Here is a 25,180-nt window from a genome sequence, read left to right as displayed (position 1 = left end):
TAAATCTCATTTTTAAAAACAATATGATCAATTAAAATAACTTAAATAACTTACCAGCAAAACATATAACAATCCAGAATTAAAATATTCAGAAAGCAAGCAAGTCATCTTGTACTACCAGATTATTTTTGAAGAATAACATTTATAAAATGAAGAGAACCAATTTTACCTGCCTGTACTAAAGGAAAATAAGTTCAAGAAATGTCCTAGTTATAATTTTCAGTTAGCCTAACATTAACATTTCCCAGAGTTTAGTGTGACAGCCACTTTGAAGCCCTTGTAAATTCTGTCACCTTGGATGAATCACAGCTGATTGGTTTATCAATGCATATAATTCAGATTGCTCTGAATAAAGTTGGATTCCCTAAAGGACCCAAGATAACTTCATGAAATAAATGTATCACATCCAGTTAGTAGATGAGGCAAAGAACATTATTTATTTCAAAAGAGAAATCTTATTATTTTGTGGTTGAGTAAAAGCAAGACTGAATAGAAAATAAAATTGCTAATTAAGAAAAAGGAAAGCCACCTACACTCTTCACTCATGAAAAAGAAACCTAGCTGAGAAGACTGGCAGGCAAGAAACACCATGGACTAGTATGCAGGAAGAAGAATGTTGGAATAGAAAAGTTTATTAATTCTCTGAGATCTGCTCTTACTGAAGTGATTCAAGGAAGAAAATAATGAAATTTGAGCATCAGAAACCTTCCAGTCTACTTGATGCATGAGCTCTACAGTTTTAAGAAGCAAAACTATAAAACAGTGTAAGAAGATGTATTTTCCCTCACCTCTATTTGTAATTTCATCTATTTATCCTTAAAAGCCACTCTTATAAAAGCATAAATTTTATACATATTTGCATGACAGGCACATTCACATATTGCTGTTGTGTTTTTCATTTTACAAGAACAATGTGCTTTCATCAGTGGGAAAATAAAAACGAACCATAGACAAGCAAAAGGCAGAAAATAGAAAACACTCAGAACTTCACTCACAGACCACTATCTTCAACTTTGTGTACCCACTTCTAAGGCCTATTCTTTTCTTAAAAATTCTTTAATTTTAAAATGCAGACATAAATATGCATTTCTACATGAACATGATCATATCAGACATATTTTTTCAATTTTTTCAAATGTTTTTATTTCAAAAGAGAAACCTTATTCCTTTGTGGTAGAGTAAAAGAAAGATTGAATAGAAAATAAAATTTCTAATTAAGAAAATGAGGTCTAGGTGGCTGGCAAGATGGCCAAATAGGAACAGCTCCAGTCTGTACCTCCCAGCGAGATCAACACAGAAGGCAGGTGATTTCTGCATTTTCAACTGAGGTACCCGGCTCATCTCATTGGGAATGGTTAGACAGTGGGTGCAGCCTATAGAGGTTGAGCCGAAGCAAGGTGGGTCATTGCCCCATCTAGGAAGCACAAGGGGTCAGGGAACTCCCTCCTCTAGCCAAGGAAAGCAATGAGGGACTGTGCTGTGAGGAATGGTGCATTCCGGCCCACATACTATGGTTTTCCCACAGTCTTCACAACCCGCAAACCAGGATATTACCTCAGGTGCCTACAGCACCAGGGCCCTAGGTTTCAAGCACAAAACTGGGCAGCCATTTGGGCAGACTCTGAGCTAGCTCAGAAGTTTTTTTCATACCCCAGTGGCACCTGGAATGCCAGCGAGACAGAATCGTTCACTCCCATGGAAAGGGGGCTGAAGTTAGGGAGCTGAGTGGTCTAGCTCAGAAGATCCCACCCCCATGGAGCCCAGCAAGCTAAGATTCACTGGCTTGAAATTCTCACTGCCAGCACAGCAGTCTGAAGTCGACCTGGGATGCTCAAGCCTGGTGGGGGAGGGGCGTTTACCATTACTGAGGCTTCAGTAGGGGGTTTTCCCCTCACAGTGTAAACAAAGCCACCAGGAAGTTCGATCTGGGCAGAGCCCACTGCAGCTCAGCAAAGCCGCTGTAGCCAGACTGCCTCTCTAGATTCCTCTTCTCAGGGCAGGGCATCTCTGAAAGAAAGGCAGAAACCCCAGTCAGGGGCTTATAGATAAAACTCCCATTTCCCTGGGACAGAGCACCTCAGGGTAGGGGCAGCTATGGGTGCAGCTTCAGCAGACTTAAACATTCCTGCCTGCCTGCTCTGAAGAGAGCAGCAGATCTCCCAGCACAGTGCTCAAGCTCTGCTAAAGGACAGAGTATGTCCTCAAGTGGGTCTCTGACCCCTGTGCCTCCTGACTGGGAGACACCTCCCAGCAGGAGTTGACAGACACCTCATACAGGAGAGCTCTGGCTGGCATCTGGCCGGTGCCCCTCTGAAACAAAGCTTTCAGAGGAAGGAAAAGGCAGCAATCTTTGCTGTTCTGCAGCCTCCACTGGTGGTACCGAGGCAAACAGGGTCTGGAGTGGACCTCTGGCAAACTCCAGCAGACCTGCAGCAAAGGGGCCTGACTGTTAGAAGGAAAACAACCCACAGAAAGGAATAGTGCCAACATCAACAAAAAGAACATCCACACAGAAACCCCATCCAAAGGTCACCAACATCAAAGACCAAAGGTTGATAAATCCACGAAGATGAGGAAAAACCAGTGTAAAAAGGCAGACAATTCCAAAAACCAGAGCACCTCTTCTCCTCCAAAGGATCACAACCTCTTGCCAGCAAGGGAACAAAACTGGATGGAGAATAAGTTTGATGAATTGACAGAAGTACGCTTCAGAGGTGGGTAATAACAAACTCCTCCGAGCTAAAGGAGCATGTTCTAACCCAATGTAAGGACGCTAAGAACCTTGAAAAAATGTAAGAGGAATTGCAAACTAGAATAACCAGTTTAGAGAAGAACATAAATGACCTGATGGAGCTGAAAAACACAGCACAAGAACTTTGTGAAGCATACACAAGTATCAATACCCACAGCAACCAAGTGGAAGAAAGGATATCAGAGATTGAAGATCAACTTAATGAAATAAAGCATTAGGACAAAATTAGAGGGAAAAAAATGAAAAGGAACGAACAAAGACTCCAAGAAATATGGGACCATGTGAAAAGACCAAACCTACGTTTGATTGGTGTACCTGAGAGTGATGGGGAGAATGGAACCAAGTTGGAAAACACTCTTCAGGATACTATCCAGGAGAACTTCCCCAACCTAGCAAGACAGGCCAACATTCAAATTCAGAAAATACAGAGAACACCACAAGGACATTCCTCTAGAAGAACAACCCAAAGATACACAACCATCAGATTCATGAAGGTTGAAATGAAGGAAAAAATGTTAAGGGCAGCCAGAGAGAAAGGTCAGGTTACCCACAAAGGAAAGCCCATCAGACTAACAGCAGATCTCTCTGCAGAAACCCTACAAGCCAGAAGAGAGTGAGGGCCAATATTCAACATTGTTAAAGAAACGAATTTTCAATGCAGAATTTCATATCTAGCCAAACTAAGTTTCATAAGTGAAAGAGAAATAAAAACCTTTACAGACAAGCAAATGCTGAGAGAGTTTGTCACCACCAGGCCTGCCTTACAAGAGCTCCTGAAGGAGGCATTAAATACGGAAGGGAAAAACCCATCCCAGGCACTGCAAAAACATATCAAATTGTAAAGACCATCGATAATATGAAGAAGCTACATCAACTAATGGGCAAAACAACCAACCAGCATCATAATGACAGGATCAAATTCACACATAACAATAGTAACCTTAAATGTAAATGGGCTAAATGCCCCAATTAAAAGACACAGATTGGCAAATTGGATAAGGAGTCAAGACCCATCAGTGTGCTGTTTTCAGGAGACCCATCTCACATGCAAAGACACACATAGGCTCAAAATAAAATGACGGAGGAAGGTTTACCAAGAAAATGGAAAGCAAAAAAATAAAAGCAGGGGTTACAATCCTAGTCTCTGATAAAATAGACTTTAAACCAACAAAGATCAAAAAAGACAAAGAAGGGCATTACATAATGTAAAGGGATCAATACAACAAGAAGAACTAACTATCCTAAATATATATGCACCCAATACAGAAGCACCTGGATTCATAAAACAAGTTCTTAGAGACCTACAAAAAGACTTAGACTCCCACACAATAATAGTGGAAGACTTTAACACCCCACTGTCAATATTAGACAGATCAACGAGACAGAAAATTTACGAGGATATTCAAGACTTGAACCCAGCTCTGGACCAAGCGGACCTAATAGTTATATATGAACTATCCACCCCAAATCAACAGAATATACATTCTTCTCAGTACCACATTGCACTTATTCTAAAATTGACCACATAATTGGAAGTAAAACACTCCTCAGCAAATGCAAAACAATGAAAATCATAACAAACAGTCTCTCAGACCACAGTGCAATCAAATTAGAACTCAGAATGAAGAAACTCACTCAAAACTGCACAACTACATGGAAACGGAACAACCTGCTCCTGAATAACTACTGGGTGAATAATGAAATTAAGGCAGAAATAAATAAGTTCTTAGCAACCAATAAGAACAAAGACACAATGTACCAGTATCTCTGGGACACTGCTACTGCAGCATTTAGAGGGAAATTTATAGCACTAAATGCCCACAAGAGAAAGAAAGAAAGATCTGAAATCGACACCCTAACATCACAAAAGAATTAGGGAAGGAAAAGTAAACAAGTTCAAAATCTAGCAGAAGACAAGAAATAACTAAGATCAGAGTAGAACTGAAGGAGATGGAGACACAAAAAACCCTTCAAAAAAATTAATGAATCCAAGAGGTGGTTTTTTGAAAAGATGAACAAAATACATAGACTGCTAGTCAGACTTATACAGAAGGAATAGAGAGAAGAATCAAATAGATACAATAAAAAATGATAAAGGGGATATCACCACCAATCCCACAGAAATACAAACTACCATCAGAGAATACTGTAAACACCTCTATGCAAATCAACTAGAAAATCTAGAAGAAATGGACAAATTCCTGGACACATACACCCTCCCAAGACTAAACCAGGAAGAAGTCGAATCCCTGAATAGACCAATAACAAGTTCTGAAGTTGAGGTAGTAATTAATAGCCCACCAACCAAAAAAAAGCCCAGGACCAGATGGATTCACAGCCGAATTCTACCAGAGGTACGAAGAGGAGCTGGTACCATTCCTTCTGAAACTATTCCAATCAATAGAAAAAGAGGGAATCCTACCTAACTCATTTTATGAGGCCAGCATCATCGTGATTCCAAAACCTGGCAGAGACACAACAAAAAAAGAAAATTTCAGTTCAATATCCCTGATAAACATCTATGTGAAAATCCTCAGTAAAATACTGGCAAACTGAATCCAGCAGCACATCAAAAAGCTTATTCACCACCATCAAGTTGGCTTCATCCCTAGAATGCAAGGCTGGTTCAACATATCCAAATCAATAAACATAATCCATCATATAAACAGAACCAATGACTAAAACCACATGATTATCTCAATAGATGAAGAAAAAGCCTTCAATAAAATTGAACACCCCTTCATGCTAAAAACTGTCAATAAACTAGGTATTGATGGAATATATCTCAAAATAACAAGAGCTATTTATGACAAACCCACAGCCAATATCATACTGAATGGGCAAAAGCTGGAAGCATTCCCTTTGAAAACTGGCACAAGACAAAGATGCCCTCTCTCACCACTCCTATTCAACATAGTATGGGAAATTCTGACCAGGGCAATCAGGCAAGAGAAAGAAATAAAGTGTATTAAAATAGGAAGAAAGGAAGTTAAATTGTCCCTGTTTGCAGATGACATGATTGTATATTTAGAAAACCCCATCATCTCAGCCCAAAATCTCCTTAAGCTGATAAGCAACTTCAGCAAAATCTCAGGATACAAAATCACTGTGCAAAAATCATAAGCATTCCTATACACCAATAATAGAGAGAGCGCCAAATCATGAGTGAACTCCCATTCACAATTGCCTCAAAGAGAATAAAAGGCCTAGGAATCCAACTTACAAGGGATGTGAAGAACCTCTTCAAAGAGAACTACAAACCACTGCTCGACAAAATAAAAGAGAACACAAACAAACAGAAGAACACTCCATGCTCATGGATAGGAAGAATCAATATGGTGAAAATGGCCATACTGCCCAAAGTAATTTACAGACTCAATGGTATCCCCATCAAGCTACCACTGACTTTCATTACAGAATTAGAAAAAACTACTTTAATTTTTATATGGAACCAAAAAAGAGCCTGTATAACCAAGACAATCCTATGCACTATGCAAAAAAAAAAACAAAAAAACAAAAAAACAAAGCTGGAGGCATCTCACCACCTGACTTCAAACTATACTATAAGACTATAGTAACCAAAATAGCACGATACTGGTACCAAAACAGATACATAGACCAATGGAACAGAACAGAGGCCTCAGAAATAACACCACACATCTACAACCATCTGATCTTTGACAAACCTGACAAAAAAAAGAAATGGGGACAGGATTCCCTATTTAATAAATGGTTTTGGGAAAACTGGCTAGCCATATGCAGAAAATTGAAATTGGACCCTTTCCTTACATCTTATACAAAAATTAACTCAAGATGGATTAAAGACTTAAACGTAAGACCTAAAACCATACAAACCCTAGAACAACACCTAGGCAATACCATTCAGGACATAGGCAAGGGCAAAGATTTCATGATTAAAACACCAAAAACAATGGCAACAAAAGCCAAAATTGACAAATGGGATCTAATTAAACTCAAGAGCTTCTGCACAGCAAAATAAACTACCATCAGGGTGAACAGGCAACCTACGGAATGGGAGAAAGTTTTTGCAATCTATGCATTTGACAAAGGGCTAATATCCACAAAGAGCTTAAACAAATTTATAAGAAAAATACAAACAACCCCATTCAAAAGTGAGCAAAGGATATGAACAGACACTTCTCAAAAAAAGACATTTTTGCAGCCAACAAACATGGAAAAAAAGCTCATCATCACTGATCATCAAAGAAATACAAATCAAAACCACAATGAGATACCATCTCATGCCAGTTAGAATGGTGATCATTAAAAAGTCAGGAAACAACAGATGCTGGAGAGGATGTGGAGCAATAGGAATACTTTTACACTGTTGGTGGGAGTGTAACTAGCTCAACCATTGTGGAAGACAGTGTGGCCATTCCTCAAGGACCTAGAACCAGAAATACCATTTGACCCATTACTGGGTATATACCCAAAGGATTACAAATCATTCTACTATAAAGACACATGCACACGTATGTTTATTGCGGCACTGTTCACAATAGCAAAGACTTGGAACCAATCCAAATGTCCATCAGTGATAGAATGGATTAAGAAAATGTGGCACATATACAACACAGTATACTATGCAGCCATAAAAAAGTATGAGTTCATGTCCTTTGCAGGGATCGGATGAAGCTGGAAACCATCATTCTCAGCAAACTAACAGAGGAACAGAAAATCAAACACCACATGTTCTCACTCATAATTGGGAGTTGAACAATGAGAATACTTGGACACAGGGAGGGGAACATCACACACCGGGGCCTTTTGCGGGGTGGAGGGCTAGGGGAGGGATAGCATTAGGAGAACTACCTAATCTAGATGACGGTTTGATGGGTGCAGCAAACCACCATGGCATGTGTATACTATGTAACAAACCTGCATGTTCTGTACATGTATCCCAGAACGTAAAGTATATAAAATAAATAAAGAAAAAGAAAAAGAAAGCCACCTATACTAGCTCACTCATGTTTAAATTTAATTTTTGTAAATTAAAAATATATATAATGATTATGTGAAGGCAGTAGAATGTTGAGAGAGGCAAATAGTACAGGATTAAGCCCACAGACTCTAGAGCCAGACTACCTGGCTTTGTGTCCTGGCTGTGCCGCTTACCGGCAGTGTGATTTTTGGATAAGTGCTTAATTGTTCTGTGCCTCAGCTTTGTCATCTGTAAAATGAGGGATAATAATAGTATTAAGATTATATTTTAATATATGTTTTATATTCTATTACTATATAATGTTATGAGGATTAAATGACTTAACTGCTTTTGAAGTGCTTAGAACAGTATTTGATACATAACATTCCTTGGTAGGCATTTACGTTATTACCACTTTTCTCCTACAATAGCAATTTTGTAATGGACAGTTTGTTTTAACGAATGTCCATGCACACTTATTCAATTATTCTGTTAGATAAATTCCTAGAAATGGAATGGCTACGTCAAAGGATGTGTACATTTTAAATTCTGGTAAAGAGATTGCATGAAAAATTGGCACATTGTAAAGGATACACCAATTTTTGCTCCCTCTGAACAGTACTGAATCTAAGTATAGTTGTATGTTTCAAAATCTAGTTCTCAAACTTTGGTTTTCATAAGAAACACCTAAGTGCTTATTAAAATAGTGAATTATCAGGACCCTCCTGCAGAGATTCAGTAGATCCAGTATGAAAACGTGGAATCTGCATTTTCTTTTTTTGAGATGGAGTCTTGCTCTGTTGCCCAGGCTGGAGTGCAGTGGCACCATCTCTGCTCACTGTAACTTCCTCCTCCTGGGTTCAAGCGATTCTCCTGCCTCAGCCTCCCAAGCAGCTGGGACTACAGGTGTGTGCCACCACACCCAGCCAATTTTTGTATTTTTAGTAGAGACAGGGTTTCACCATATTGGCCAGGCTGTTCTCAAACTCCTGACCTCGTGATCCACCTGCCACGGCCTCCCAAAGTGCTGGGATTACAAGTGTGAGCCACCGTGCCCCGCCGGAAGCTGCATTTCCTTAAACAACACCTTAAGTAATTCTGATGCAGGTGGCCAGTGGATTGAGAAATATTGTGCCTTATCTTCGACTTCCCTTCTGGCACTGATAACTAAAACCCTACTGACATGATAGTCATGTTCAGCAAAAACAATTCTACCAGGAGCTGGGCAGAAAATACCATATTTCACAAGCCAACTATTAATACATGTTTTTTTTTCTTTATGCGGTATAAGAAATTAACACCTTTTTGGGTGGGTGCAGTGGCTCACGGCTGTAATCCCAATACTCTGGGAGGCCAAGGTGGGTGGATGGCATGAGGTCAGGAGTTCGAGACCAGCCTGGTCAGTGTGCTGAAACCCCATCTCTACTAAAAATACAAAAATTAGCCAGGCATGGTGGCAGGCGCCTGTAGTCCCAGCTATTCAGGAGGCTGAGGCAGGAGAATCACTTGAACTTGGGAGGCAGAGCTTGCACATTTCCATCAGTGACAAATTGTTCAGTTATATCTCCAAATCTGTTCACACTTAATTTTCCCAATGTAGATCTCATCATTTCGAATGTCGTTTTTAATCCTACAAATGTGTCAGACTTCTACACAGTATTCCAAAGTGCAAAATAAAACCAGTTTTTAAGTGTGAGATAAAAGCCTGAGGCTAGCAGTCTTGCACAGTTGGGCAGACGCAAATGTTCTGTTTTTGTATATGTAAGACTTTTTGGCCTGGGTGTGCACCAAGATTGATATTTTTTTAAGCTACCAGTCTAATTAGTTTGTTAGCTCCCCTTCTCATAAAGGCTGGATGCAGAAGGTTGGAAAGAGGTCACTGTGTGCCAGCATCAGAGGCAGCTGTCAAGCAAAACAAGACTCCCTGGACTAGCTAAATAAAATTTTTAAATTGGAAGAAATCAGGGCCAGTCATTCAAATTAATAAGGTAATATCACACCTTTAACACCAACACATTTATAACTTAGTCTAGTTACAGTCTACCTTTATTTAAAATAATAAGGATGAATTCCAGAAACAGAGAAGTTGCTTTTAACAAAGAGTTTGCTTCTCAGCTAATCATTCTGCCAAATAAGTAAATATGTAAAGATTATTACTATTTTAGGCTAACATTTCAGAGCTTAATTCCACTTGATTATGTGAGTGCCCTGTGATCTCACCTCAACCTTTCCCTGATAATATGCTTCCTTCCCTCTATCTCCATAGATGACATATTTCTCTTCCCTTCCCCTCCTCATCCCTTTTGGCTACCATATGCAGTCTTTCCTTCTTTTCACTCCTAAACTCAAAAGATTTCTCTCTACTTTCACATCATTTACTTTCCTATTGATTCCCAGCAAGATGGTTTGTAACCCATCTATTCCTCTGATGAACCAGCAGTGTTGAAAGCCACAAAAATTCAATGGACATTGACTCTCCGACCTCATGCCTACTCAGTACTTTGTTAGGCCCAAAGACTTTTTTCTCTTGTCTTTCTTTTCCTTTTCTTCTCCTTTTCCTATTTTTTTTTTTTTTTTTTTTTTTTTTTTTTTTTTGAGATGGAGTCTCACTCTGTTGCCCAGGCTGGAGTACAGTGGCATGATTTGGCTCACTGCAAACTCTGTCTCCCAGGTTCAAGCAATCCTTCTGCCTCAGCCCCCCAGTAACTGGGATTACAGACACATGCCACTATACCCAGCTAATTTTTTTACTTTTAGTAGAGACAGGGTTTTGCCATGTTGGCCAGGCTGGTCTTGAACTCCGGACCTCAGGTGATCACCCACCTCAGCTTCCCAAAGTGCTGGGATTACAGACGTGAGCCACCGTGACCGGCCTTCTTCTTTTTATTTTTATTTTTGGTCAGCATGTTGTTTTAGCAAAGCTGTATTTCTTCATTTCAGGCACTCACCTGTATCTTCAAACATTGCTGCCTGACCACGAGGACATGTGCACATTTATAATGATGCATAGACTATTGTGAATCTCTCTTGACCTCTCTCCCTCTAGTTCCCACTCTTCTTCCCAAAGATAATTTATGGTCATCTAGCTCCTTTCATATCTATAAATTTATCATCCAACTTATAATTCACTCTAATAACGTCAAATATTCTGTCCAAGCAATTATCCTAATTTTGACATTTTCAGTCTTTACTGCTGAAATCCCAGTTTTAGACTGCCAACTAATTTCCAGTATGAACTCTATGGTGGCAGGCAAGGTATTGCTTCTGATGAAAGACTTTGCCACATACATCACATTTATATTGTTTCTCTCTTGAATGGGTTACGTGATGTCTCCTTAAGTGTGAGCTATAATTAAAGGCTTTGCCACACTCATTACATTGGAAAGGTTTTTCTCTCATGTGTACTTCCTGTATTTGTGTGAATAATGAAGAATGGAGGAAATTCTTCCCATACTTATTAGAAATATGGGTTTTGAGCCTACAAGAAATTATTTGGGATGTTGAAGCTGAGGAAGCATCATTGATAGACAGGTCCACTTGATTACCAATTTTCCATTCAGTCTGAAATATGTGCAGTTCAGGCAGATGCAAATGAAAGCTTAATCCAAGCTGGTCTTTAATAGGCTTGTTTCTAGCATGACTTTGATTATGTCGGTCTGTACTACCAGTTAACTCTTTGATTTCTGTCATGGGTGCTTCATGGCCATTTCTTTCAATTTCTTGCCACTGAAACTGAAAGTCATGCATATCTTTCTCAATTTCTGGGAAGCAAAAATCTCCAATGTGATCATTTTCATGTCTTTCCAAAGTCCCTGTGTGGAACACTTCTGTATTGCCTTGCCCTGTTGATGAGAACTCCATCATGGATTTTAAAGAGCTACCCACAGACTCCAGGTTCCTGTAGTTCTCCAACATCACTTCCCTGTATAAAGCCCTCTGCATAGGGTTCAGGCATTTCCACTCCTCCACTGAGAATTCTATAGCCACATCCCTGAAATTCTATAGCCACATTCCTCAAGTGTCCCTGAGGAAGAGCTATCCCTGGCTCCTTTTCCTTGCTCTTGTTGGTGGCTTCCTTACATAACATGAGTCTTTGGAAATCAATCCCAGACGTCTCAATTTGTACTCAGTTGAGAAAGAGGGGCCAGAATTTCCAGGTCTGTGGGGACCCCACTTCCCTGGTATAGCAGCACCAGAGAACTCAAGACCCTTTATTTTATGAGTCCTTTATTGCTTACTCATTTATGCTTCTTTAGTTACTAAATCTGATGAAGAAGGAAGCCAAGATTTAAGGCATTGGAGGACATACCACTGGCTAGTGACAAGGCTGTTAAATAACATCAAGGTTCTTGATGTTCACATTTAGTATTCTTTTCCCTAGCTAGGTGCAGTGGCTCACGCCTGTAATCCCAACACTTCGGGAGGCGAAGGTGGGGGATCACTTGAGTTCAGGAGTTTGAGACCAGCCTGGGCAACAGAGCAAGACACCATCTCTACAAAAAAATGTAAAATTAGCCAGGCATGGTAGTGCATATCTGTAGTTCCAGCTACTTGGGAGGCTGAGATGGGAGGATCACTTGAACCCTGATATTCAGGACTGCAGTGAGTTATGATCACACCACTGTACTCCAGCCTGGGCTACAGAGACTCTGTCTAAATAAATAAATAAGAAAAATAAAACAGTGTTTTTTCAATTGAGTCAGTTTGCAATCCTGACAAGAGAATTTACTGCATTTTATCATAGGGCTCTATGATGTAATGGTGAGCACTCTGGACTCTGAATCCAGAGAATTTACTGCATTCATGTTGTATTTTCTAATCCAAACAGTTTAGTAAGCAATGTTGTCCTGAATATTAATGTAATTTTAGGATGCTGAAAGAGTTCATTAAACTGACCAAAATATTAAGCATTAAACTAAAAAGCAAATTTACAAAGAAAAGGTAGATTTTATTTTTAAAAATTATTCCTAAAAATGTTCAATTTGAATCTAAGGAGACTTCGAGAATGTAGTAGTGATGAGGATTCTGATTCTAGCTAACATTCCTTGATGATGGATTTCATCTCATCTTCACAGCATCCCCATGAGGTATGTATGTATTATTAGGCCTGTTTATTGATAGATAAATGGAGGTTTATGAACATTAAGTAACTTGGACAAGGTCATGTAGTTAGAGCCAGAGCTATAACCTAGGTCACCTGGCCTGATTCCAAACCTTGTGTTCTCAATTGAGAGGAAATGTGTGGGCCAAATTATTCCGGATTTCTCAGAAAGTCTGCAGTTCACCGCATTGTTTCCTGATATTTTTTAAATGCCGGCAAATCTTTTCAATAGACTCTAATCCTAAATTATAGTGCTGATGTTTTCCAGGAATTAGACAAATCATGAACAAAGTGAGTGTTTCTCTGCAGAGCATTCTGCAGAACACAGGTAAGAGCAGACCCCTCCACGGCAAAGCTTCTCTTTGCCCAAGCAGTTGTAGAGACTGTCTTGTTTGTTATTCCTCGTAGAGAGACCACTTTCCTGCTGAAAGTGGTTCGTTCAGAAAATATGTTTGGGAAGGGGTCACACATGTGAGGAGAGCAGCTGTGAACACTCATACAGCTCTTTGTTCCCTAACATTTTCTATATTCAGCTCATAATCCACTTGAGCAGTGGTGCCAGCTGGCAGGTCCAGCAGCTAATTTTTCTTCTCATTTTCAGCAGATCATCTAGTTTCTTCCCTGTGTGTTTCTACCCCCATTTCATAGTCACTCACCTATTGATAAACAGGTTCTGCCTAAAACACGTCTCATCTGCCAATCCATCAAGGCAGAATATGAAATTTTCCCAAACTCCAAATTACTGTTGGAGTCCTTAATATAACATACATATTTAAATGGGAACTGTGAACACACACAGAGGATGAAGGGCTGAAGTAATGAGTCCTCGTGCCTGGGTTCTAGGCCATCTGATAGTGGTTTACCCTCTTTGGCCTCTGTTCCCTCATTTACTTTGCAGATTAATTAAGGTTACTAATTCTTATGGGTTTTAAAGAATGCTGAATTCCTAACTCCCAGTCCCTGTGAATATGACCTTATTTAGAAACATGGGCCGGGCACGATGGCCTACACCTATAATCCCAGCACTTTGGGAGGTCGAGGCAGGTGGATCACTTGAGTGATCCAGCCTGACCAACGTGGTAAAACGCCGTCTCTACTAAAATTACAAAATTAGCTGGGTGTGGGGGCAGGCACCTATAAATCCTGCTACTCAGGAGGCTGAGGCAGGAGAATTGCTAGAACCCTGGAACCTCTGCAGTGAGCCGTGATGACACCATTGTGCCCCAGCTTGGGTGACAGAGTGAGACTCTGTGAAAAAGAAAGAAGGAAAGAGAGAAAGAAAGAAAAGAAAGAAAGAAAGAAAGAAAGAAAGGAAGAAAGAAAGAAAGAAAGAAAGAAAGAGAGAGAGAGAGAGAAGGAAGGAAGGAAGGAAGGGAAAGAAGGAAAGAAAGAAAGAAAATAAGAAAAGAAAGAAAGGAAGAAAGAAAGAAAGGAAGGAGAAAGAAAGAAAGAAAGAAAGAAAGAAAGAAAGAAAGAAAGAAAGAAAGAAAGAAAGAAAGAGAAAGAAAGAAAGAAAGAAAGAAAGAGAAAGAAAGAAAGAAGAAGGAAGGAAGGAAGGCAGGGTCTTTACAGATGTTCAAGTTAAAATGAGGTAGGTCATTAGGGTGGGCCCTAATCCATTATGACTTATGTCCTGACTTTTAAAAGGGGGAGAAATGTGTATACAGACAGATAGTAGTAAGGGGAAGACAATGTAAAGACACAGGGAGAAGGCCGTCTACAAGCCGAGGAACGCATAAGGCTGGCAGAACGTAGGAGAGAGGCATGGAACGGATTCTCCCTCACAGTCCTCAGAACGTTCCAACCTGCCAAACGCCTCCATTTCAGACTTTCAGCCTCCAGAACTGTTGAGACAACACATTTCTGTTGTTTAAACCACCCAGTTTCTGGTATCTTGTGATGGCACACTAGCAAATTATTGCACTACACAGTTGACTTTGAATTAAGCAAAAGGGAGGTTTTCTCAGGTGGGCACAATCTAATCACATGTGCCATTTAAACTCATTTAAAAGACTAGCCAAAGAGCAAGTCAGAACTATTCCAACCATGAGAAGGAGTTGATGAGGTGGCACAGGGGCTCTGAAATGGGGGGCCCCATGGCAAGTAACAGAGGGAAGCTTCTATAAGGTAACAGTGATCCAACTAAAGACAAGAAAAGACTAAATTCATCTAACAACTGCAAGAAGCGATTCTGCCAACAACCTGAATGAGCCTGGAAGTGGATTCTTTCCCAGAGTCTCCAGATGTAGGAGGCCAGCCTGACATGGATTCCCTGAGCTAGAGGCCCTGGATGAACCCAGGCAGATTTCTAACCTACAGAACTATGACATAATAAACAGGTGTAGTGTTAAGCCGCTGTCTGGGGTAATTTGTTATGTAGCCATAGAAAATACACCCTAGCTAGCAAGTATAGAGTGCTTTCTTCACCAGTCACTATTCTAAATGTTTTACATTCAAGGGAAAAAAAAAAATCCACAGCTAAGTACTGCCATAGGACTATTGTTGTCCCAAAGCAATAAAGATAAAGTTACAGCGGGGTGGTGAGGGGGGTGGGGGGAGGTGGGAATTATGTGACATCTGAGGAACAACAGCCTGCAACAGACAGACGATAAACAGAACACCCTACTAAACAGAAAGCAGAACCAGTAGAACAGACAGAATGGGAATTAAAAATAAACATAATAAATGTCTTTATAAAAATAAGGAAGAATGTCAGGAACATGACGCATGAACAAGCAATTAGGAAGAACCACTTAGAAATATTTTTTAAATGTAATTGTTGAAATACAAACATAGTAAATGGCAAAACAAATCATGCCTGATGGTCCAGTAGAAGCCTGGGGCACCATTTTGCAACCCCCTGTGAGAGTTAATTTCCAAGTGCGTAGAAATTACTGTCAGAAGTTTTTGAAAGGCCAAAAAGAGACTAAAAGATATCTTTAGATGAGGATAATCTGAATGTTTAAACAAGATAATCTTTTAAGAATAGAGACTCTTAAAATAGGAATTAAGAAGTACTATATCTAATTTATTCTCCCTCCCCAAATATCCCCCTGTATTACTAAGGCTAAATAAGCCTAGTAGATATGTGAGGAAAACTCAGAGCAAAACTTTTAGCCAGGTCACACATGTGATTTAGCTGCATCTTGATTCCTATGTAGACTTACAATTACCTCTCCTCAGGAGCTCGTAAACTTACCGTCACCTCTCCTCGGGAGCTCGTAAAGTCAAGAAGAGCAAATAGAATATCAACTAGGCTGAAAGGCTGACCCAGGTGGGGATATTCCCAGGCAAATGTTAAGTTTTGGCCAATTTCCAGCCTCTGTTTTCCTCCCGTCCTCACAGCTTGTCCCAGGACTAACCCTGAGGGTCAACAGGAGGGATAAAGCATCGCTACAGATGGCCTAGCTCCTCCTTGTCCAATTTTCCCCTAGTTGAAGGAGAGTCCAACCAGAGTCCAGAAGAAAGTGCCCTTAGTGCCCTATCTAGTGCCACAGTGAACTGGACACAGAGGATGGAGAGCAGACATGCAACCAAGGTCAAAAGCCAGGAGCGTGTTACAAAGCAAGCCAGCTCTGGCAGAGGGGGCTAAGGTACTGTGAACCCAAAATATCTGAGACAGGTCTCAGTAAATTTAGAAAGTTTATTTAACCAAGGTTAAGGACACACCCATGCCACAGCCTCAGGAGGTCCTGATGACATGTACCCAAGGTGTTTGGGATACAGTTTGCTTTTATACATTTTAGGGAGATGTGAGACATCAATCAATATGTGTAAGATGTACATTGGTTCAGTCAGGTAAGGCAGGATAATTCTAAGTGGATAGTGGTGGGGGCCTTCCAGGTCATAGGTGGGTAAGAGACAAAAGGCTGTATGCTTTTGAGTCCTTGATCAGCCTTTCACTGAATACACAATACACAGTGTATTCACTGAATACACTGGCTCAGTGAATCTGCATTTTTACATATACAGGGCAGAAGAAGCAGTCAGATATGCATTTGCCTCAGATGAGCAGAGGGATGACTTTTTTGTACCTGTGAAGATAAGCTGTGAAATTCAACAGAACTGTTTTAGGGTAAAGATCTTGAGGCCTACAGTGAATTTCCTCGTGGGCAAATTGTGAGGGAGGTAACTCGTATTCTTAGCTATCTTACTTAGGAATTAAAATAGGAGACAAGTTTGCCTGATGTAGTTCCCAGTTTGACTTTTCCCTTGGCTTAGTGATTTTGGGGTCCCAAGACTAATTTTCCCTTCACAGTACAAAGTCCAAATGCAGGAGATCAATGAATTAGGAAAGCCACAATTAAAGTAACTGGTGAACCAAGTACGAGCTGGACTGGAGAAGTTCCACTGACAAAGGGTACCTATCTGGGACAGCCTTTTCTATAGACTGATGGGGCATTTAGAGCACGAATGAGTGACTTGGAGTTTTGCCTCCAAACTCCAGCTAGTGGTAGTGTGAACCCTACTACCACTGACAAACTTTTCTGATATTGACTCCCAACCTGACTAGAAATGAAGGGTATTTCTCATTCTTAGATTTTTCCATCAGGACACTCTACAAATTTCGTTTGGAAGTCTAAGATCATTTGTCACACTCTTTGGACATCAAGCTCTGTCTGTTGCCACCTGAGTGGTTGGGACTTACCTGGCTTGGGCTGTGACTAGACTGCTTCATCCTGTTGCAGTTGAGTGATACATGCAAAGAGTGAGAAATGTGACAAAACTTCCAAGAACAGGAGAGGGCATATCACGTCTTGTAAATCATGAAGCCTGTGAGTAAAAGTCTTTGTGCATCACGTTCTGAATATAGATATTTTTGGAATCTCAGAGGTGGTCATTTAGATCAAATCAAAGTAGAGTTGACCTTCAAACAACATGGGTTTGAACTGTGCATGTTCACTTGTATGTGGTGCCTCTGCCACCCATGAGACAGCAAGAGCAACCTCTCCTCTTCCTCCTCCTCAGCCTACTCAACACGAACACAATGAGGATGAAGACCTTTGTGATGATCCACTTCCACTTACTGAATAGAAAATGTATTTTCTCTTCCTTATGATTTTCTTAATAACATTTTCTTTTCTCTAACTTACTTTATTATAAGAATACAGTATTTAATACATACACCATATAAAATATGTATTAATTGGCTATGTATGTTATCAATAAGGTTTCCAGTCAACAGCAGGCTACCAATAGTTAGGTTTTTGGGAAGTCAAAACTTAGACTCAGATTTTCAACTGCACAGGGGTTGGCATCCCTAATCCTCACTTTGTTCAAGGGTCAATTGTACTATTTTTTGCCTAAAGTAGTTATGTAAAAACTACCAGCAAAAATTTTATCGGAGTTGGTGGTTGTGGATCCATGATATAAGAAGATATTCATGAGGGATCTGAGCAAATCCAGGTATGAAAGCTCCGTAATGGATTATTCAGAGAAATTAGGGAATATTCTTAGTAGATGTCCTGAAGGATAACTGCACTTGGACTTTTCCTTTTCGTGTATGTAACTAACTCCCTCACTCAGTGCATATGGACTTTCGTCGACTTTTTGGAAGGAAGGATATATCTCAGCACCCATTTTCCCTTCCTAAGAGCACCTTTATTTCACACAGGGGAATTATTTCTCCCAGGGATAAGCAGTCTTGGTGGCACTAAATGTGATCGGGACCTTTGCCTTTTCCCAGCAAAGAGTGTGTGATTTCATTTGGCACAATAGGAACTTCTCTCCTGGTACTTTGAATTGCCAGCAAGCTGAATTAAGATAAGGAAGACAATTTTTGAGCTTTTCATTCTAAAGAGAAGCCGAGAGTGGATCCTGCTGGCTAGATATCTGGTAGCTATTCTAAGACTTGTTTTGGTTCTTTGGTTGTCTAACCTCCCATCCACTCTGAGAGTTACTACAAAACTCCCGCTGCTTCTTGTTAACTGCAACAAAAAGAATCTCAATTGATATGCCCTCTGCAAAGTAGTATACAATTAAGGCATGGCTGATGTCTGCTCTTGGACTGACTTGGTTTGTGATTCTGAGAAACTAGATTAGCCTCACTGAGCCTTAGCATCTTCACCTGTAGAATGAGAAACAAAACCCTCCTTCCAGGTTGTCAGTGGAATTAAGTGGGTATTTATGTGAAAGCCTCCTAGCTTACCTGCAAAGAAAATCTGTGAATTTCCCTGTCAAAGTGCTTCATTAACAATGAAAAATTAGGCTGGACGCAGTGGCTTATGTCTGTAATCCCAGCACTTTGGGAGGCCAAGGCAGGTGGATCACAATGTCGGGAGTTCGAGACCAGCCTGGCCAACATGGGGAAACCCCGTCTCTACTAAAAATACAAAAGTTAGCTGGGCACAGTAGCACATGACTGTAATCTCAGCTGCTTGGGAGGCTGAGGCAGGAGAATCACTTGAACCAAGGAGTCAGAGGTTGCAGTGAGCCAAAATCGCACCACTGCACTCCAGCCTGGAGGCAGCGGAAGACTTGGTCTCAAAAAACAAAACAAACTATGAAAAATTGGTTATTTGGCTAACGATGCCAAGACGGAGTGTCAGGCAATCATTTAAAATCAGAGATTTTGTAAGAAAGTTATACTTAATAGTCAAAATACATTTCCCCCTTATTACTGTGCTTGGCAGAGGTCAGAATTAGATTTTCATGGGTATATTAATCCTAACAATACTTCTTCTTTGTTGGCAATAAAGGTAAAAAAGTTTCCTATATGAATATTTAAGAAAAGGGCTTGGCATGGTGGCTTTGGGAGATGAGGCAGAAGGATTGCTTGAGGTCAGGAGTTTGAAATCAGCCTGGACAACAGAGTGAGACCCTGTGTCTATAAAAATTTTTAAAAATTAGCCAAACATGGTGGTGCATACCTGTAGTCCCAGCTCCTTGGGAGGCTGAGGCAGGAGGATTGCATGAGCCCTGGAGTTCCAGGCTGCAGTGAACTATGATCACACCACTGCACTCCATCCTGAGTGATAGAGTGAGACCCTGTTGAAAGAAGAAAGGAAGGAAAGAAGGAAGGAAGGAAGGAAGGAAGGAAGGAAGGAAGGAAGGAAGGACGGACGGACGGACATCTCTGTTTACAATGCTGCTTTACATAAATGTTACTTTTCCATCTGAAATAAGGAATAGACAATACCGGTTTACCAAAAAAATAATTTTTTTGAGCACTCATATCTCACAGAACTGGCCTTTTCCTGGAACAATTAGAATTGTACCTGGAAGGTTGCACTGTCTCTGGCTTACCAATGCTTTGTTTGGGCTAATATGCTGTAGGAGCTTCAAATCATACGTGAATTCTTGCTATTGACCAGGAAAGTAAGAAAGCAAGTTGGCTTCTTTTGATCACTCTCCTAAAAGTGAGAATTTTAAAGTCATGCATTGGTGTAACAGTAAATTTTTAAAACAAAGAACAGTAAAAAGTATCCTATAAAGGGACCCAGCTCTGTGCTAGATAACACAGAGCAGTGGGTCATGGAGCCTGCTTGTGCCCTGCCCCACCTCTGCTCCCGCTCCATCAAGCAGGAGGAGAAGAGCATGATACAAAACTGGCCTTCTTTACCTGTGATCCACCTGGACTGAGTGAGCACATTTATTTATGAAAATGTTGGCAGTGGGGCAGTTCCAGCCAGGCGCAGTGGCTCACACATGTAATCCCAGCACTTTGGGAGGCCAAGATGGGCAGATCATGAGGTCAAAAGAGCAAGAACTTCCTGGCCAACGGGGAAAAATGGAAAAGCCCAACTACTGCTTTAAAGCAACGTTTTTCAAAGTGTCATGTGAGATTTATTCTGCAACCAAATCATCTTGAAACTGTATTTTTTTTAAAAAGTGTATATGTGCGATTCACCTTGATTCAAGGAACCAGAATCTCTGCTACTAAGACCTTTAAGAGACTCTTCTGCTGAACTCAAGTTTAAGAAACACTGTCCTGGGGACCTCAGAAATCTAATTCCTTGCCTTCTCCAATCTACCTTCTAGTCAGGAGAAAACTAGAAGAAACAATGCATTTAGTAAATAATTATAGATTCAGTGTTATGGGAGCTAAAATGCGAGAGAGAATTCTGGATAGAAAGGGATACTCAAGACACTCTTATTAATTGCAAAAATATGTTTTCCTCCAATAATATAAGTCTCACTTAGTGGTCATCACCTGGCCACTGGAAGCCACCACAGAACATTTTCCCCCATAAACAGCATTGATCAGCACAGTGATTTTTGAAATTTGAATTATCTATGAGCATTTTAAACATAAAAAGATATGGAGTCCTTCCTGAAAAGTCAGATCGGCAATAATTGGTTGTCACTGAGTAGTAGACGCCCCCGTTAGATGGGTATTTGGAGTTCATTTTACAATATCCCCAACATTCTCTCTTCTCCCCAGTAGGATGAAAGTGTCACTTGACATTTATCAATAAGCTTATGCTGGTTTTGTTGCTGTTTGATTAAGAAGAAAGTAAAAGAGCAACACTAGAAAGATGGCGGAGCAAGAGCAAAGAAAAACTCCTTTGGTTCCAGAAAATCTCCTGAAAAAGAGGAAGGCTTATCAAGCCCTCAGAGCCAACCAGGCGAAGCAGGCAGTTCGGCAAAGAAGGAGCAGAGGAAAGGAAAAAGACTCAGATTTAAACGACTGGAATCATTCCTACATGATTCCTGGCAGCAGAAACGTGACGAGGTGTGTCTCAGATGACTAGAAGTGAAACCTCACGCCTTGGAATTACCAGATAAACATTCCTTGGCCTTTGCTGGACACATAGAAAAGATCAATAGCATGAGTTTACTGGTGCAGAGAACCATTGCAAGACTTCGCCTAAAGAAAATTTTTAGTGGTGTCTTTGTAAAAGTTACCCCCTAGAACCTAAAAATGCTGCATATAGTGGAACGTTACGTGTCCTGGGGATTTCCAAATCTGAAGTGTGTCCGGGAACTCATTTTGAAACATGGACAATCTGAGGTCAAGAATAAGACCATCCCTCTGACACACAACACAGTGATTGAGGAGCACCTGGGGAAGTTTGGCATCATTTGCTTGGAAAACCTCATTGATGAAATTGCCCTCCCAGGGAAGCATTTCCAGGAGATCTCATGGTTCTTGCTCCCTTTCCACCTCTCAGTGATCCATCATGCTACCCAAAATAGAGTGGGCTTCCTCAAGGAGATGGGCACACCTGGCTATTAGGGTGAACGCATCAATCAGCTCATCCGCCAGCTGAACTAGACCCAGGTGCCAAACTGCAGTAAATTTTTATCAATGAAGGGGAAGCATGTGTTTTTGTGTTTTGGGGGGAAATTTTTACTGAGTATCTTCAGAGATTATTTCCTGCTTTATCTTTAAAAACTAGAAAGGAAGGGTCAAAGGAAAGACAGTAGCTGGCCAGCTGTGGTGGCACACATCTGTAATCCCAGCACTTTGGGAGGCTGAGGCTGGTGGATCACCAGAGGTTGGGAGTTCGAGACTAGCCTGACCAACATGGAGAAACCCTGCCTTTACTAAAAATACAAAAATTAGCTGGGTGTGGTGGAGCATGCCTGTAATCCTAGCTACTCGGGAGGCTGAGGCAGGAGAATTGCTTGAACCCAGGAGGCAGAGGTTGCAGTGAGCCGAGATCGTGCCACTGCACTCCAGCCCAGGCACCAAGAGTGAAACTCTGTCGGGAAAAAAAAAAAAAAAGACAGTAGCTTATGTTCGTGGCAGGCACCTCTCTTCACAGTCCAGTTCCAAGGAAAAATTCCAGTGTTTTCTACGTTGGTTGCCGCCTCATCTGAAATCAGCACATTCCATGGAAGAAGGCATCCTGCTTTGTTGCATCTTCTACCCCATGGTTTAATGTTGGTAAATGAGTAACTCTAGCGTTCGTGCAAGTCTCCCTAAGACTCCTGCAGCAGTCAACCAAGCCCAGGGACATAACTGAATCTGGAGATTCCTAGGGCCTTGTTTTGAAAAAGACTTGAAATACACATAGGGAGAAAGGCACAAAAATAAATGTTCACTTGTCTCTGTGAAGAAGAAAAAGAAGGGGAAGAAGAAGAAGAAGAAGGAGGAGGAGGGGGAGGAGGAGGAGGAGAAGAAAGATTATCATTCTAGGGGTTGTCATTCATTACCCGCATGGCCCTGCCCCTGGAAGCATTTGAGTCTGAAAACTCTAGCAATGTTGAAGGAACCCATAATCCCAGCCATCCTGACCCCACTGTTTGCAAAATCTAGACAGATGTGGTTGCTTTGTCAGAAACGTAGGCTTTCCATTTTGTATAACTTTGCCCAAGCAGCATTCTTTATCAAAACTCTTGGAGTGCAATTCAGAGGAGGCATTTGAATACATAAAATCATCTAGTCAACAGAGGGGGAAAACACTACCTCTAAAAATGTCTTCCAGCATGTTGAAAAAGCACTCAATTTGGGGACAAAAAGCCAAGCCAATACTGACTGCACAAACAATAGGGTACTTCCTTTCAGATCAAGTAAGACAGGCATACATAGGAAAATTTCAAAATAGGGTTTTCACAATCTGCTAGTGAAATAATTTATGAAGTATACATAACATTTTACATTTTATAAAATGATATTACACTACTCCTTTCCATGTTCACAGCAACCCTGCAGAGCTTATGTTATTACCTCATCGTGTAGATTAGGACTCTTCTATTTAGTAGTGAACTGATTTATGTAAGGTCAAAGGGTACTAACCACTACTAACCAGCAAAGCTGGAGTCAGACATAGTTCTTTTGACCTAAATGTATTATTCCCTCTATTACAAAACAACCACATTCCATTATTTGCCTTTCACTATAATTTCAGAAATATATTCATAAAAATAAAGCCAGAAGGGATATAGCACTGCAAATCATACTAACCATCAAGAGACATCTCACATCCCAGACACTCAGATCTTTATTTCCCCCAAACAAAATGGAGAAATAAAAAGATAACTACTTTAAACAATTCTTCCTGTTCAGGTTTTAAAAGCAATGTTTTTGTTTTTATGTTCTAGATGATTAGTCAAGATATTTACTAGAGGCAGTGAAAGGTCATGGAACTACTTATGCTACATCAAGTTCATGGAAAATTTCAACAAGGAAGTGTGTATGGACATAGTCTATTAAAGCTGAAAGAGATTCTAAAATTGTGTAACTTGATTCTCTTATTTCTAGATGAGGATGCAGAGCCCAGAAAAATGGCATTAATTCTAAAGCTGATGTGTAAACCCCCAATCTCCAAAACCCTAAGAGTGTACATTTCTCATTAAATTTATTTCTGAGTTCATCTTTTTTGTTCATGTTGTAACTGTGTTCTTTTCCCCCTTCATATTTTCTGTTTGGGAAGCGATTTCTTCTGTAATAATTGGCCTGTTACAGTTTATTTTTTTTCTGGTGTTCATCTTTGTATAAGAGCTATCGTTAAGTACTATGTGGTAACTTGGTGGCAGTGAAACCACCACTCAAACCAAAATCTAGGGCCTTGTCCATAACATGCTACAAATGAAGATACAGTCCTCTTCGTCCAATCTCTCCACACCACTTCATACACAATCTCTCCTTATGCCGAATCTTATATTCAGTCTTGCTGCCCTCTATATATGGGTTTATTGCATCTGTGTGTGCTCCTATACAGTTTGCATGTGTGTCTGAAAAAACCATTGGATTGGGAGGCCGAGGCGGGCGGCTCACGGGGTCAGGAGATTGAGACCATCCCAGCTAACACAGTGAAACCCCGTCCCTAATAAAAATACAAAAAATTAGCCGGGTGTGGTGGCGGGTGCCTGTAGTCCCAGCTACTCAGGAGGCTGAGGCAGGAGAATGGTGTGATCCTGGGAGGCGGAGCTTGCAGTGAGCCGAGATCGCACCACTGCACTCCAGCCTGGGCAACAAGAGTGAGACTCCATCTCCAAAAAAAAAAAAAAAAAAAAACCCATTGGATTAAGAATATTCACGCTTTAGTTTTTGTTTTGTTTTGTTTTGCTCATCTCTTTTCTTCTTCTCACACTCTAACAATGATGTCTTCAAACAGTAATTAACTTTCTGCTTTTCTCTCTAGCAACTCTTTTTTTCACAGACTAGAGTCCCTCAGGCTTCAAACTCCAGAACCTTCACCTCTTACCTGGATTCCAGTGATGCTATAGTAGATTTCTAATCTCTGCCCACCTCTAATGACAACATCTTAATTGCTTTTGTACTTGGACATTGTTCTTTGAATTCACAATTTTTAAAGTTAGTAGTTACATAAGCAGAATATGCATGTACAACAAAAGAAAGAAAGTAACTAAACATATACTCTAAAGAAATCAAAGTGGCCAGGCGCGGTGACTCACACTTGTAATCCCAGCACTTTGGGAGGCCGAGGCGGGTGGATCACAAGGTCAGGAGTTCGAGACCAGCCTGGTCAAGATG

At 40.6% G+C, this 25,180-nt stretch overlaps 1 protein-coding gene and 1 pseudogene across 1 annotated transcript; one reads left to right on the top strand and one right to left on the bottom strand.

Annotated features, from left to right (window-relative positions):
* Positions 1-11,067: 11,067 nt before the first annotated feature.
* LOC105532404 (putative protein ZNF321) lies at positions 11,068-11,781 on the bottom strand. Its single transcript, XM_011970580.1, is given in 3 exon segments — positions 11,068-11,108; positions 11,111-11,708; positions 11,710-11,781. Coding segments are annotated over 3 exon segments (711 nt in total).
* Positions 11,782-21,272: 9,491 nt separating this feature from the next.
* On the top strand, positions 21,273-22,012 carry LOC105532403 (annotated as a pseudogene).
* The last annotated feature ends 3,168 nt before the right edge of the window (positions 22,013-25,180 follow it).

Source organism: Mandrillus leucophaeus, unplaced genomic scaffold (genome assembly GCF_000951045.1).
Source record: "Mandrillus leucophaeus isolate KB7577 unplaced genomic scaffold, Mleu.le_1.0 Scaffold956, whole genome shotgun sequence".
Lineage (NCBI taxonomy): Eukaryota > Metazoa > Chordata > Mammalia > Primates > Cercopithecidae > Mandrillus > Mandrillus leucophaeus.
The sequence above is the reverse complement of the archived record's forward strand: the minus strand, read 5'-3'. Positions and strand labels throughout refer to the sequence as shown.